Source organism: Oncorhynchus mykiss, chromosome 13 (genome assembly GCF_057628025.1).
Source record: "Oncorhynchus mykiss isolate SJ-2025 chromosome 13, ASM5762802v1, whole genome shotgun sequence".
NCBI lineage: Eukaryota > Metazoa > Chordata > Actinopteri > Salmoniformes > Salmonidae > Oncorhynchus > Oncorhynchus mykiss.
The window spans coordinates 83,154,178-83,170,050 of NC_143034.1; the positions used below are offsets into that span (position 1 = coordinate 83,154,178).

Sequence of the window (15,873 nt, forward strand, 5' to 3'; positions counted from 1 at the left end):
CTAACAGACTGATTAGGTTAGACACATATCTAACAGACTGACTAGGTTAGACACATCTATCAGGACCTAACAGACTGACTAGGTTAGACACAGATCTAACAGACTGACTAGGTTAGACACAGATCTAACAGACTGACTAGGTTAGACACAGATCTAACAGACTGACTAGGTTAGACACAGATCTAACCTAACAGACTGACTAGGTTAGACACAGATCTATCATGACAGACTGACTAGGTTAGACACAGATCTATCATGACCTAACAGACTGACTAGGTTAGACACAGATCTATCAGACTGACTAGGTTAGACACAGATCTATCAGGACCTAACAGACTGACTAGGTTAGACACAGATCTAACCTAACAGACTGACTAGGTTAGACACAGATCTATCATGACCTAACAGACTGACTAGGTTAGACACAGATCTATCAGACTGACTAGGTTAGACACAGATCTATCAGGACCTAACAGACTGACTAGGTTAGAAACAGATCTAACAGACTGACTAGGTTAGACACAGATCTAACAGACTGACTAGGTTAGACACAGATCTAACAGACTGACTAGGTTAGACACAGATCTAACAGACTGACTAGGTTAGACACAGATCTAACAGACTGACTAGGTTAGACACAAATCTAACAGGACCTATCAGACTGACTAGGTTAGACACAGATCTAACAGACTGACTAGGTTAGACACAGATCTAACAGACTGACTAGGTTAGACACAGATCTAACAGACTGACTAGGTTAGACACAGATCTATCAGGACCTAACAGACTGATTAGGTTAGACACATATCTAACAGACTGACTAGGTTAGACACATCTATCAGGACCTAACAGACTGACTAGGTTAGACACAGATCTAACAGACTGACTAGGTTAGACACAGATCTAACCTAACAGACTGACTAGGTTAGACACAGATCTATCATGACAGACTGACTAGGTTAGACACAGATCTATCATGACCTAACAGACTGACTAGGTTAGACACAGATCTATCAGACTGACTAGGTTAGACACAGATCTATCAGGACCTAACAGACTGACTAGGTTAGACACAGATCTAACCTAACAGACTGACTAGGTTAGACACAGATCTATCATGACCTAACAGACTGACTAGGTTAGACACAGATCTATCAGACTGACTAGGTTAGACACAGATCTATCAGGACCTAACAGACTGACTAGGTTAGAAACAGATCTAACAGACTGACTAGGTTAGACACAGATCTAACAGACTGACTAGGTTAGACAGATCTAACAGACTGACTAGGTTAGACACAGATCTAACAGACTGACTAGGTTAGACACAGATCTAACATGACCTAACAGACTGACTAGGTTAGACACAGATTTAACAGGATCTAACAGACCGACTAGGTTAGACACAGATCTAACAGACTGACTAGGTTAGACACAGATCTAACATGACCTAACAGACTGACTAGGTTATACACAGATTTAACAGGATCTAACAGACCGACTAGGTTAGACACAGATCTATCAGACTGACTAGGTTAGACACAGATCTATCAGGACCTAACAGACTGACTATGTTAGACACAGATCTAACAGACTGACTAGGTTAGACACAGATCTAACCTAACAGACTGACTAGGTTAGACACAGATCTATCATGACCTAACAGACTGACTAGGTTAGACACAGATCTATCAGACTGACTAGGTTAGACACAGATCTATCAGGACCTAACAGACTGACTAGGTTAGACACAGATCTAACAGACTGACTAGGTTAGACACAGATCTAACAGACTGACTAGGTTAGACACAGATCTAACAGACTGACTAGGTTAGACACAGATCTAACAGACTGACTAGGTTAGACACAGATCTAACAGACTGACTAGGTTAGACACAGATCTAACATGACCTAACAGACTGACTAGGTTAGACACAGATTTAACAGGATCTAACAGACCGACTAGGTTAGACACAGATCTAACAGACTGACTAGGTTAGACACAGATCTAACATGACCTAACAGACTGACTAGGTTAGACACAGATCTAACATGACCTAACAGACTGACTAGGTTAGACACAGATTTAACAGGATCTAACAGACCGACTAGGTTAGACACAGATATAACAGACTGACTAGGTTAGACACAGATCTAACAGACTGACTAGGTTAGACACAGATCTAGCAGACTGACTAGGTTAGACACAGATCTATCAGGACCTAACAGACCGACTAGGTTAGACACAGATTTAACAGGATCTAACAGACCGACTAGGTTAGACACAGATCTAACAGACTGACTAGGTTAGACACAGATCTAACAGACTGACTAGGTTAGACACAGATCTAACAGACTGACTAGGTTAGACACAGATCTAACAGACTGACTAGGTTAGACACAGATCTAACAGACTGACTAGGTTAGACACAGATCTAACAGACTGACTAGGTTAGACACAGATCTAACAGACTGACTAGGTTAGACACAGATCTAACAGACTGACTAGGTTAGACACATATCTAACAGACTGACTAGGTTAGACACAGATCTAACAGACTGACTAGGTTAGACACAGATCTAACAGACTGACTAGGTTAGACACAGATCTAACAGACTGACTAGGTTAGACACAGATCTAACAGACTGACTAGGTTAGACACAGATCTAACAGACTGACTAGGTTAGACACAGATCTAACAGACTGACTAGGTTAGACACAGATCTAACAGACTGACTAGGTTAGACACAGATCTAACAGAATGACTAGGTTAGACACAAATCTAACAGGACCTATCAGATTGACTAGGTTAGACACAGATCTAACAGACTGACTAGGTTAGACACAGATCTAACAGACTGACTAGGTTAGACACAGATCTAACAGACTGACTAGGTTAGACACAGATCTAACAGACTGACTAGGTTAGACACAAATCTAACAGGACCTATCAGACTGACTAGGTTAGACACAGATCTAACAGACTGACTAGGTTAGACACAGATCTAACAGACTGACTAGGTTAGACACAGATCTAACAGACTGACTAGGTTAGACACAGATCTATCAGGACCTAACAGACTGATTAGGTTAGACACATATCTAACAGACTGACTAGGTTAGACACATCTATCAGGACCTAACAGACTGACTAGGTTAGACACAGATCTAACAGACTGACTAGGTTAGACACAGATCTAACAGACTGACTAGGTTAGACACAGATCTAACAGACTGACTAGGTTAGACACAGATCTAACCTAACAGACTGACTAGGTTAGACACAGATCTATCATGACAGACTGACTAGGTTAGACACAGATCTATCATGACCTAACAGACTGACTAGGTTAGACACAGATCTATCAGACTGACTAGGTTAGACACAGATCTATCAGGACCTAACAGACTGACTAGGTTAGACACAGATCTAACCTAACAGACTGACTAGGTTAGACACAGATCTATCATGACCTAACAGACTGACTAGGTTAGACACAGATCTATCAGACTGACTAGGTTAGACACAGATCTATCAGGACCTAACAGACTGACTAGGTTAGAAACAGATCTAACAGACTGACTAGGTTAGACACAGATCTAACAGACTGACTAGGTTAGACAGATCTAACAGACTGACTAGGTTAGACACAGATCTAACAGACTGACTAGGTTAGACACAGATCTAACATGACCTAACAGACTGACTAGGTTAGACACAGATTTAACAGGATCTAACAGACCGACTAGGTTAGACACATATCTAACAGATTGACTAGGTTAGACACAGATCTAACAGACTGACTAGGTTAGACACAGATCTATCAGGACCTAACAGACCGACTAGGTTAGACACAGATCTATCATGACCTAACAGACTGACTAGGTTAGACACAGATCTATCAGACTGACTAGGTTAGACACAGATCTATCATGACCTAACAGACTGACTAGGTTAGACACAGATCTATCAGACTGACTAGGTTAGACACAGATCTAACATGACCTAACAGACTGACTAGGTTAGACACAGATTTAACAGGATCTAACAGACCGACTAGGTTAGACACAGATCTAACAGACTGACTAGGTTAGACACAGATCTAACCTAACAGACTGACTAGGTTAGACACAGATCTAACATGACCTAACAGACTGACTAGGTTAGACACAGATTTAACAGGATCTAACAGACCGACTAGGTTAGACACAGATCTAACAGACTGACTAGGTTAGACACAGATCTAACCTAACAGACTGACTAGGTTAGACACAGATCTAACATGACCTAACAGACTGACTAGGTTATACACAGATTTAACAGGATCTAACAGACCGACTAGGTTAGACACAGATCTATCAGACTGACTAGGTTAGACACAGATCTATCAGGACCTAACAGACTGACTAGGTTAGACACAGATCTAACCTAACAGACTGACTAGGTTAGACACAGATCTATCATGACCTAACAGACTGACTAGGTTAGACACAGATCTATCAGACTGACTAGGTTAGACACAGATCTATCAGGACCTAACAGACTGACTAGGTTAGACACAGATCTAACAGACTGACTAGGTTAGACACAGATCTAACAGACTGACTAGGTTAGACACAGATCTAACAGACTGACTAGGTTAGACACAGATCTAACAGACTGACTAGGTTAGACACAGATCTAACAGACTGACTAGGTTAGACACAGATCTAACAGACTGACTAGGTTAGACACAGATCTAACATGACCTAACAGACTGACTAGGTTAGACACAGATCTAACATGACCTAACAGACTGACTAGGTTAGACACAGATTTAACAGGATCTAACAGACCGACTAGGTTAGACACAGATCTAACAGACTGACTAGGTTAGACACAGATCTAACATGACCTAACATACTGACTAGGTTAGACACAGATCTAACATGACCTAACAGACTGACTAGGTTAGACACAGATTTAACAGGATCTAACAGACCGACTAGGTTAGACACAGATCTAACAGGCTGACTAGGTTAGACACAGATCTAGCAGACTGACTAGGTTAGACACAGATCTATCAGGACCTAACAGACCGACTAGGTTAGACACAGATTTAACAGGATCTAACAGACCGACTAGGTTAGACACAGATCTAACAGACTGACTAGGTTAGACACATATCTAACAGATTGACTAGGTTAGACACAGATCTAACAGACTGACTAGGTTAGACACAGATCTAACAGACTGACTAGGTTAGACACAGATCTAACAGACTGACTAGGTTAGACACAGATCTAACAGACTGACTAGGTTAGACACAGATCTAACAGACTGACTAGGTTAGACACAGATCTAACAGACTGACTAGGTTAGACACAGATCTATCAGGACCTAACAGACCGACTAGGTTAGACACAGATTTAACAGGATCTAACAGACCGACTAGGTTAGACACAGATCTAACAGACTGACTAGGTTAGACACAGATCTAACAGACTGACTAGGTTAGACACAGATCTAACAGACTGACTAGGTTAGACACAGATCTAACAGACTGACTAGGTTAGACGCAGATCTAACAGACTGACTAGATTAGACACAGATCTATCAGGACCTAACAGATTGACTAGGTTAGACACAGATCTAACAGACTGACTAGGTTAGACACAGATCTAACAGACTGACTAGATTAGACACAGATCTATCAGGACCTAACAGACTGACTAGGTTAGACACAGATCTAACAGACTGACTAGGTTAGACACAGATCTAACAGACTGACTAGGTTAGACACAGATCTAGCAGACTGACTAGGTTAGACACAGATCTATCAGGACCTAACAGACCGACTAGGTTAGACACAGATTTAACAGGATCTAACAGACCGACTAGGTTAGACACAGATCTAACAGACTGACTAGGTTAGACACATATCTAACAGATTGACTAGGTTAGACACAGATCTAACAGACTGACTAGGTTAGACACAGATCTAACAGACTGACTAGGTTAGACACAGATCTAACAGACTGACTAGGTTAGACACAGATCTAACAGACTGACTAGGTTAGACACAGATCTAACAGACTGACTAGGTTAGACACAGATCTAACAGACTGACTAGGTTAGACACAGATCTATCAGGACCTAACAGACCGACTAGGTTAGACACAGATTTAACAGGATCTAACAGACCGACTAGGTTAGACACAGATCTAACAGACTGACTAGGTTAGACACAGATCTAACAGACTGACTAGGTTAGACACAGATCTAACAGACTGACTAGGTTAGACACAGATCTAACAGACTGACTAGGTTAGACGCAGATCTAACAGACTGACTAGATTAGACACAGATCTATCAGGACCTAACAGATTGACTAGGTTAGACACAGATCTAACAGACTGACTAGGTTAGACACAGATCTAACAGACTGACTAGATTAGACACAGATCTATCAGGACCTAACAGACTGACTAGGTTAGACACAGATCTAACAGACTGACTAGGTTAGACACAGATCTAACAGACTGACTAGGTTAGACACAGATCTAGCAGACTGACTAGGTTAGACACCGATCTATCAGGACCTAACAGACCGACTAGGTTAGACACAGATCTAACAGACCGACTAGGTTAGACACAGATCTAACAGACTGACTAGGTTAGACACAGATCTAACAGACTGACTAGGTTAGACACAGATCTATCAGGACCCTCCCCTGTCTATATACTAGTTGACTTTCTCCTCTCCCCTGTCTATATACTAGTTGACTCTCTCCCCTGTCTATATACTAGTTGACTCTCTCCCCTGTCTATATACTAGTTGACTCTCTCCCCTGTCTATATACTAGTTGACTCTCTCCCCTCCCCTGTCTATATAGTAGTTGACTCTCTCCCCTCCCCTGTCTATATACTAGTTGACTGACTAGGTTAGACACAGATCTAACAGACTGACTAGGTTAGACACAGATTTAACAGGATCTAACAGACCGACTAGGTTAGACACAGATCTAACAGACAGACTAGGTTAGACACAGATCTAACATGACCTAACAGACTGACTAGGTTAGACACAGATCTAACATGACCTAACAGACTGACTAGGTTAGACACAGATTTAACAGGATCTAACAGACCGACTAGGTTAGACACAGATCTAACAGACTGACTAGGTTAGACACAGATCTAACAGACTGACTAGGTTAGACACAGATCTAGCAGACTGACTAGGTTAGACACAGATCTATCAGGACCTAACAGACCGACTAGGTTAGACACAGATTTAACAGGATCTAACAGACCGACTAGGTTAGACACAGATCTAACAGACTGACTAGGTTAGACACATATCTAACAGATTGACTAGGTTAGACACAGATCTAACAGACTGACTAGGTTAGACACAGATCTAACAGACTGACTAGGTTAGACACAGATCTAACAGACTGACTAGGTTAGACACAGATCTAACAGACTGACTAGGTTAGACACAGATCTAACAGACGGACTAGGTTAGACACAGATCTATCAGGACCTAACAGACCGACTAGGTTAGACACAGATTTAACAGGATCTAACAGACCGACTAGGTTAGACACAGATCTAACAGACTGACTAGGTTAGACACAGATCTAACAGACTGACTAGGTTAGACACAGATCTAACAGACTGACTAGGTTAGACACAGATCTAACAGACTGACTAGATTAGAGACCCCTGGTCTCTATCTAACTATGTCATATATCCTGGTGACCCCTGGTCTCTATCTAACTATGTCATATATCCTGGTGACCCCTGGTCTCTATCTAACTATGTCATATATCCTGGTGACCCCTGGTCTCTATCTAACTATGTCACATATCCTGGTGGCCCCTGGTCTCTATCTAACTATGTCATATATCCTGGTGACCCCTGGTCTCTATCTAACTATGTCATATATCCTGGTGGCCCCTGGTCTCTATCTAACTATGTCATATATCCTGGTGACCCCTGGTCTCTATCTAACTATGTCATATATCCTGGTGACCCCTGGTCTCTATCTAACTATGTCATATATCCTGGTGACCCCTGGTCTCTATCTAACTATGTCATATATCCTGGTGACCCCTGGTCTCTATCTAACTATGTCATATATCCTGGTGGCCCCTGGTCTCTATCTAACTATGTCATATATCCTGGTGGCCCCTGGTCTCTATCTAACTATGTCATATATCCTGGTGACCCCTGGTCTCTATCTAACTATGTCATATATCCTGGTGACCCCTGGTCTCTATCTAACTATGTCATATATCCTGGTGGCCCCTGGTCTCTATCTAACTATGTCATATATCCTGGTGGCCCCTGGTCTCTATCTAACTATGTCATATATCCTGGTGACCCCTGGTCTCTATCTAACTATGTCATATATCCTGGTGACCCCTGGTCTCTATCTAACTATGTCATATATCCTGGTGGTTTCTGGGAACAGACGGCGAACCTGGCTGAGGCCAACGCATCGGAGGACGACAAGATCAGAGCCATGATGTCACAGTCCAACCACGACTACGACCCCATACAGTGAGTATTACCACACACAGTCCAATCACGACTACGACCCCATACAGTGAGTATTAGCACACACAGTCCAATCACGACTACGACCCCATACAGTGAGTATTAGCACACACAGTCCAATCACGACTACGACCCCATACAGTGAGTCTTACCACACACAGTCCAATCACGACTACGACCCCATACAGTGAGTCTTACCACACACAGTCCAATCACGACTACGACCCCATACAGTGAGTATTACCACACACAGTCCAATCACGACTACGACCCCATACAGTGAGTATTACCACACACAGTCCAATCACGACTACGACCCCATACAGTGAGTATTACCACACACAGTCCAATCACGACTACGACCCCATACAGTGAGTATTACCCACTATACAGTGAGTATTACCACACACAGTCCAATCACGACTACGACCCCATACAGTGAGTATTAGCACACACAGTCCAATCACGACTACGACCCCATACAGTGAGTATTACCACACACAGTCCAATCACGACTACGACCCCATACAGTGAGTATTAGCACACACAGTCCAATCACGACTACGACCCCATACAGTGAGTCTTACCACACACAGTCCAATCACGACTACGACCCCATACAGTGAGTATTACCACACACAGTCCAATCACGACTACGACCCCATACAGTGAGTCTTACCACACACAGTCCAATCACGACTACGACCCCATACAGTGAGTCTTACCACACACAGTCCAATCACGACTACGACCCCATACAGTGAGTATTACCACACACAGTCCAATCACGACTACGACCCCATACAGTGAGTATTACCACACACAGTCCAATCACGACTACGACCCCATACAGTGAGTATTAGCACACACAGTCCAATCACGACTACGACCCCATACAGTGAGTCTTACCACACACAGTCCAATCACGACTACGACCCCATACAGTGAGTATTACCACACACAGTCCAATCACGACTACGACCCCATACAGTGAGTATTAGCACACACAGTCCAATCACGACTACGACCCTATCCTGTAACTGAACCAGGAAGTAGCAGCAGCTCTATCCTGTAACTGAACCAGGAAGTAGCAGCAGCTCTATCCTGTAACTGAACCAGGAAGTAACAGCAGCTCTATCTTGTAACTGAACCAGGATGTAACAGCAGCTCTATCCTGTAACTGAACCAGGGTGTAACAGCAGCTCTATCCTGTAACTGAACCAGGATGTAGCAGCATCTCTAGCCTGTAACTGAACTGGTAGAGGATGTAACAGCAGCTCTATCCTGTAACTGAACCAGGATGTAACAGCAGCTCTATCATGTAACTGAACCAGGATGTAACAGCAGCTCTATTCTGTAACTGAACCAGGAAGTAGCAGCAACTCAATCCTGTAACTGAACCGGTAGAGGATGTAACAGCAGCTCTATCTTGTAACTGAACCAGGATGTAACAGCAGCTCTATCCTGTAACTGAACCGGGATGTAACAGGAGCTCTATCCTGTAACTGAACCAGGATGTAACACCAGCTCTATCCTGTACCTGAACTGAATCAGGATGTAACAGCAGCTCTATCCTGTAACTGAACCAGGATGTAACAGCAGCTCTATCCTGTAACTGAACCAGGATGTAACAACAGCTCTATCCTGTAACTGAACCAGGGTGTAACAGCAGCTCTATCCTGTAACTGAACCAGGGTGTAACAGCAGCTCTATCCCGTACCTGAACCAGGGTGTAACAGCAGCTCTATCCTGTACCTGAACAAGGGTGTAACAGGAGCTCTATCCTGTAACTGAACCGGGATGTAACAGGAGCTCTATCCTGTAAATGAACCAGGATGTAACAGCAGCTCTATCCTGTAACTGAACCGGTAGAGGATGTAACAGCAGCTCTATCCTGTAACTAAACCGGTAGAGGATGTAACAGCAGCTCTATCCTGTAACTGAACCGGTAGAGGATGTAACAGCAGCTCTATCCTGTAACTGAACCGGTAGAGGATGTAACAGCAGCTCTATCCTGTAACTGAACCGGTAGAGGCTGTAACAGCAGCTCTATCCTGTAACTGAACCAGGATGTAACAGCAGCTCTATCCTGTAACTGAACCAGGGTGTAACAGCAGCTCTATCCTGTACCTGAACCAGGGTGTAACAGCAGCTCTATCCTGTAACTGAACCGGGATGTAACAGGAGCTCTATCCTGTAACTGAACCGGTAGAGGATCTAACAGCAGCTCTATCCTGTAACTGAACCGGTAGAGGATGTAACAGCAGCTCTATCCTGTAACTGAACCAGGGTGTAACAGCAGCTCTATCCTGTACCTGAACCAGGGTGTAACAGCAGCTCTATCCTGTAACTGAACCGGGATGTAACAGGAGCTCTATCCTGTAACTGAACCGGTAGAGGATGTAACAGCAGCTCTATCCTGTAACTGAACCAGGATGTAACAGCAGCTCTATCCTGTAACTGAACCAGGATGTAACAGCAGCTCTATCCTGTAACTGAACCAGGATGTAACACCAGCTCTATCCTGTAACTGAACCGGTAGAGGATGTAACAGCAGCTCTATCCTGTAACTGAACCAGGATGTAACACCAGCTCTATCCTGTAACTGAACCGGTAGAGGATGTAACAGCAGCTCTATCCTGTAACTGAACCAGGATGTAACAGCAGCTCTATCCTGTAACTGAACCGGTAGAGGATGTAACAGCAGCTCTATCCTGTAACTGAACCAGGATGTAACAGCAGCTCTATCCTGTAACTGAACCAGGATGTAACAGCAGCTCTATCATGTGTTAACGTTGTGTTAACGTTGTATTCATGTTATTAGTTATGTGAAGAAGTTGACGGGGCCCCCTCCAGCCAACTACACCTGTTATCGCTGTGGCAAGAACGGACATCACATCAGGAACTGTCCTACTAACGGGGTAAGACAACACATCCTTGGTGTGTGTGTGTTATCGTTGTCCAGAGCAACCCAGTAAGTGTGTGTGTGTGTGTGTGTGTGTGTGTGTGTGTGTGTGTGTGTGTGTGTGTGTGTGTGTGTGTGTGTGTGTGTGTGTGTGTGTGTGTGTTAGAAGGAGAAAGGGTTTGAGCCGCCCCAGAGGATCAAGAAGAGTACCGGCATCCCCCGGTCCTTCATGAAGGAAGTGGACGACCCGTCTATAAAGGGAGCCATGTTGACCAACACCGGCCACTACGCCATCCCTACGATAGACGCGTGAGTTACTGCCGACCTCTGACCCCCCCCCCCCCCGACATCGGTGTCCTTCCACATTGACAAGGGAGAAAAAATATCAGTGAGCAAAATGTTGTTTCAGATATCCTGATTTGAGGACTAAACAGCAACTTAGCAAATCTAATTTTTATTGGTCACAGTCACGTGGTTATCAGATGTTATTGGTCACATGGTTAGCAGATGTTAATGGTCACATGTTTAGCAGATGTTATTGGTCACATGTTTAGCAGATGTTAATGGTCACATGTTTAGCAGATGTTAATGGTCACATGGTTAGCAGATGTTAATGGTCACGTGGTTAGCAGATGTTATTGGTCACATGGTTAGCAGATGTTAATGGTCACGTGGTTAGCAGATGTTATTGGTCACGTGGTTAGCAGATGTTAATGGTCACGTGGTTAGCAGATGTTATTGGTCACGTGGTTAGCAGATGTTAATGGTCACATGGTTAGCAGATGTTAATGGTCACATGGTTAGCAGATGTTAATGGTCACATGGTTAGCAGATGTTAATGGTCACGTGGTTAGCAGATGTTATTGGTCACGTGTTTAGCAGATGTTATTGGTCACATGGTTAGCAGATGTTAATGGTCACATGGTTAGCAGATGTTAATGGTCACATGGTTAGCAGATGTTAATGGTCACGTGGTTAGCAGATGTTAATGGTCACATGGTTAGCAGATGTTAATGGTCACGTGGTTAGCAGATGTTATTGGTCACATGTTTAGCAGATGTTAATGGTCACATGGTTAGCAGATGTTAATGGTCACATGGTTAGCAGATGTTAATGGTCACATGGTTAGCAGATGTTAATGGTCACATACACATGGTTAGCAGATGTTAATGCGAGTGTAGCGAAATGCTTGTGCTTCTAGTTCCGACAATGCAGTAATAACAAGTAATCTAACTAACAATTCCAAAACTACTGTCTTGTACACAGTGTAAGGGGATAAAGAATATGTACATAAGGATATATGAATGAGTGATGGTACAGAGCAGCATAGGCAAGGTACAGAGCAGCATAGGCAAGATACAGTAGCTGGTATCGGGTACAGTATATACAAATGAGATGAGTATGTAAACAAAGTGGCATAGTTAAAGTGGCTAGTGATACATGTATTACATAAGGATACAGTCGATGATATAGAGTACAGTATATACGTATGCATATGAGATGAATAATGTAGAGAATGTAAACATTATATAGAGTGGCATTGTTTAAAGTGGCTAGTGATACATTTATTTAGAGATTTGAGTAACCACCTCAGACACGAGTTTTTAGAAAGGTTATGGTTTGCCTGACCTTTAACCCCTGACCTCTGACGTCTAACCCGTAAACCTCTATGTGTGTGTCCTCCACAGTGAGGCCTACGCTTTAGGTAAGAAGGAGAGGCCTCCGTTCGTCCCCAGGGACCAGTCCAGTTCCGAGGAGGACGAGGATCCAGTCCCTGATGAGCTCCTCTGTCTGCTCTGTAAAGACCTGATGACTGACGCTGTGGTCATTCCCTGCTGTGGCAACTCCTACTGCGACGACTGTGAGTCGACAAACACACACCTGTAAAGACCTGATGACTGATGCTGTCTCCTCTCCTCAGGTATCCGTAGTGACTGATGCTGTCTCCTCAGGTATCCATAGTGACTGATGCTCTCTCCTCTCCTCAGGTATCCGTAGTGACTGATGCTGTCTCCTCTCCGCAGGTATCCATAGTGACTGATGCTCTCTCCTCTCCTCAGGTATCCATAGTGACTGATGCTGTCTCCTCTCCGCAGGTATCCATAGTGACTGATGCTCTCTCCTCTCCTCAGGTATCCATAGTGACTGATGCTGTCTCCTCTCCGCAGGTATCCATAGTGACTGATGCTGTCTCCTCAGGTATTCATAGTGACTGATGCTCGCTCCTCTCCTCAGGTATCAATAGTGACTGATGCTGTCTCCTCTCCTCAGGTATCCATAGTGACTGATGCTGTCTCCTCTCCGCAGGTATCCATAGTGACTGATGCTCTCTCCTCTCCTCAGGTATCCATAGTGACTGATGCTGTCTCCTCTCCGCAGGTATCCATAGTGACTGATGCTCTCTCCTCTCCTCAGGTATCCATAGTGACTGATGCTGTCTCCTCTCCGCAGGTATCCATAGTGACTGATGCTGTCTCCTCAGGTATCCATAGTGACTGATGCTGTCTCCTCAGGTATCCATAGTGACTGATGCTGTCTCCTCTCCTCAGGTATCAATAGTGACTGATGCTGTCTCCTCTCCTCAGGTATCCATAGTGACTGATGCTGTCTCCTCTCCGCAGGTATCCATAGTGACTGATGCTCTCTCCTCTCCTCAGGTATCCATAGTGACTGATGCTGTCTCCTCTCCGCAGGTATCCATAGTGACTGATGCTGTCTCCGCAGGTATCCATAGTGACTGATGCTCTCTCCTCTCCTCAGGTGTCCATAGTGACTGATGCTGTCTCCTCTCCGCAGGTATCCATAGTGACTGATGCTGTCTCCTCAGGTATCCATAGTGACTGATGCTGTCTCCTCAGGTATCAATAGTGACTGATGCTGTCTCCTCTCCTCAGGTATCCATAGTGACTGATGCTGTCTCCTCTCCGCAGGTATCCATAGTGACTGATGCTCTCTCCTCTCCTCAGGTATCCATAGTGACTGATGCTGTCTCCTCTCCGCAGGTATCCATAGTGACTGATGCTGTCTCCTCAGGTATCCATAGTGACTGATGCTGTCTCCGCAGGTATCCATAGTGACTGATGCTCTCTCCTCTCCTCAGGTATCCATAGTGACTGATGCTGTCTCCTCTCCGCAGGTATCCATAGTGACTGATGCTGTCTCCTCAGGTATCCATAGTGACTGATGCTGTCTCCTCAGGTATCCATAGTGACTGATGCTGTCTCCTCTCCTCAGGTATCAATAGTGACTGATGCTGTCTCCTCTCCTCAGGTATCCATAGTGACTGATGCTTTCTCCTCTCCGCAGGTATCCATAGTGACTGATGCTCTCTCCTCTCCTCAGGTATCCATAGTGACTGATGCTGTCTCCTCTCCGCAGGTATCCATAGTGACTGATGCTGTCTCCGCAGGTATCCATAGTGACTGATGCTCTCTCCTCTCCTCAGGTATCCATAGTGACTGATGCTGTCTCCTCTCCGCAGGTATCCATAGTGACTGATGCTGTCTCCTCAGGTATCCATAGTGACTGATGCTGTCTCCTCTCCTCAGGTATCAATAGTGACTGATGCTGTCTCCTCAGGTATCCATAGTGACTGATGCTGTCTCATCTCCGCAGGTATCCATAGTGACTGATGCTGTCTCCTCTCCTCAGGTATCCATAGTGACTGATGCTGTCTCCTCTCCGCAGGTATCCATAGTGACTGATGCTGTCTCCTCAGGTATCCATAGTGACTGATGCTGTCTCCGCAGGTATCCATAGTGACTGATGCTCTCTCCTCTCCTCAGGTATCCATAGTGACTGATGCTGTCTCCTCTCCTCAGGTATCCATAGTGACTGATGCTGTCTCCTCTCCGCAGGTATCCATAGTGACTGATGCTGTCTCCTCAGGTATCCATAGTGACTGATGCTGTCTCCGCAGGTATCCATAGTGACTGATGCTCTCTCCTCTCCTCAGGTATCCATAGTGACTGATGCTGTCTCCGCAGGTATCCATAGTGACTGATGCTCTCTCCTCTCCTCAGGTATCCATAGTGACTGATGCTCTCTCCTCTCCTCAGGTATCCATAGTGACTGATGCTGTCTCCTCAGGTATCCATAGTGACTGATGCTGTCTCCTCAGGTATCCATAGTGACTGATGCTCTCTCCTCTCCTCAGGTATCCATAGTGACTGATGCTCTCTCCTCTCCTCAGGTATCCATAGTGACTGATGCTGTCTCCTCTCCTCAGGTATCCATAGTGACTGATGCTGTCTCCTCTCCTCAGGTATCCATAGTGACTGATGCTGTCTCCTCTCCTCAGGTATCCATAGTGACTGATGCTCTCTCCTCTCCTCAGGTATCCATAGTGACTGATGCTGTCTCCTCTCCTCAGGTATCCATAGTGACTGATGCTGTCTCCTCTCCTCAGGTATCCATAGT

The 15,873-nt window shown here is 44.5% G+C and overlaps 1 protein-coding gene across 1 annotated transcript in view; it reads left to right on the forward strand.

Annotated features, from left to right (window-relative positions):
- The window catches only part of rbbp6 (retinoblastoma binding protein 6), a 58,882-nt gene that overhangs the window by 19,543 nt on the left and 23,466 nt on the right, over positions 1 to 15,873 (forward strand). The window contains exons 5-8 of the mRNA XM_090194380.1: positions 8,464 to 8,552; positions 11,374 to 11,470; positions 11,621 to 11,763; positions 13,143 to 13,315. Of these exons, the coding sequence (XP_090050506.1) occupies positions 8,464 to 8,552; positions 11,374 to 11,470; positions 11,621 to 11,763; positions 13,143 to 13,315 (502 nt within the window). The remainder of the gene's footprint in view (positions 1 to 8,463; positions 8,553 to 11,373; positions 11,471 to 11,620; positions 11,764 to 13,142; positions 13,316 to 15,873) is intronic.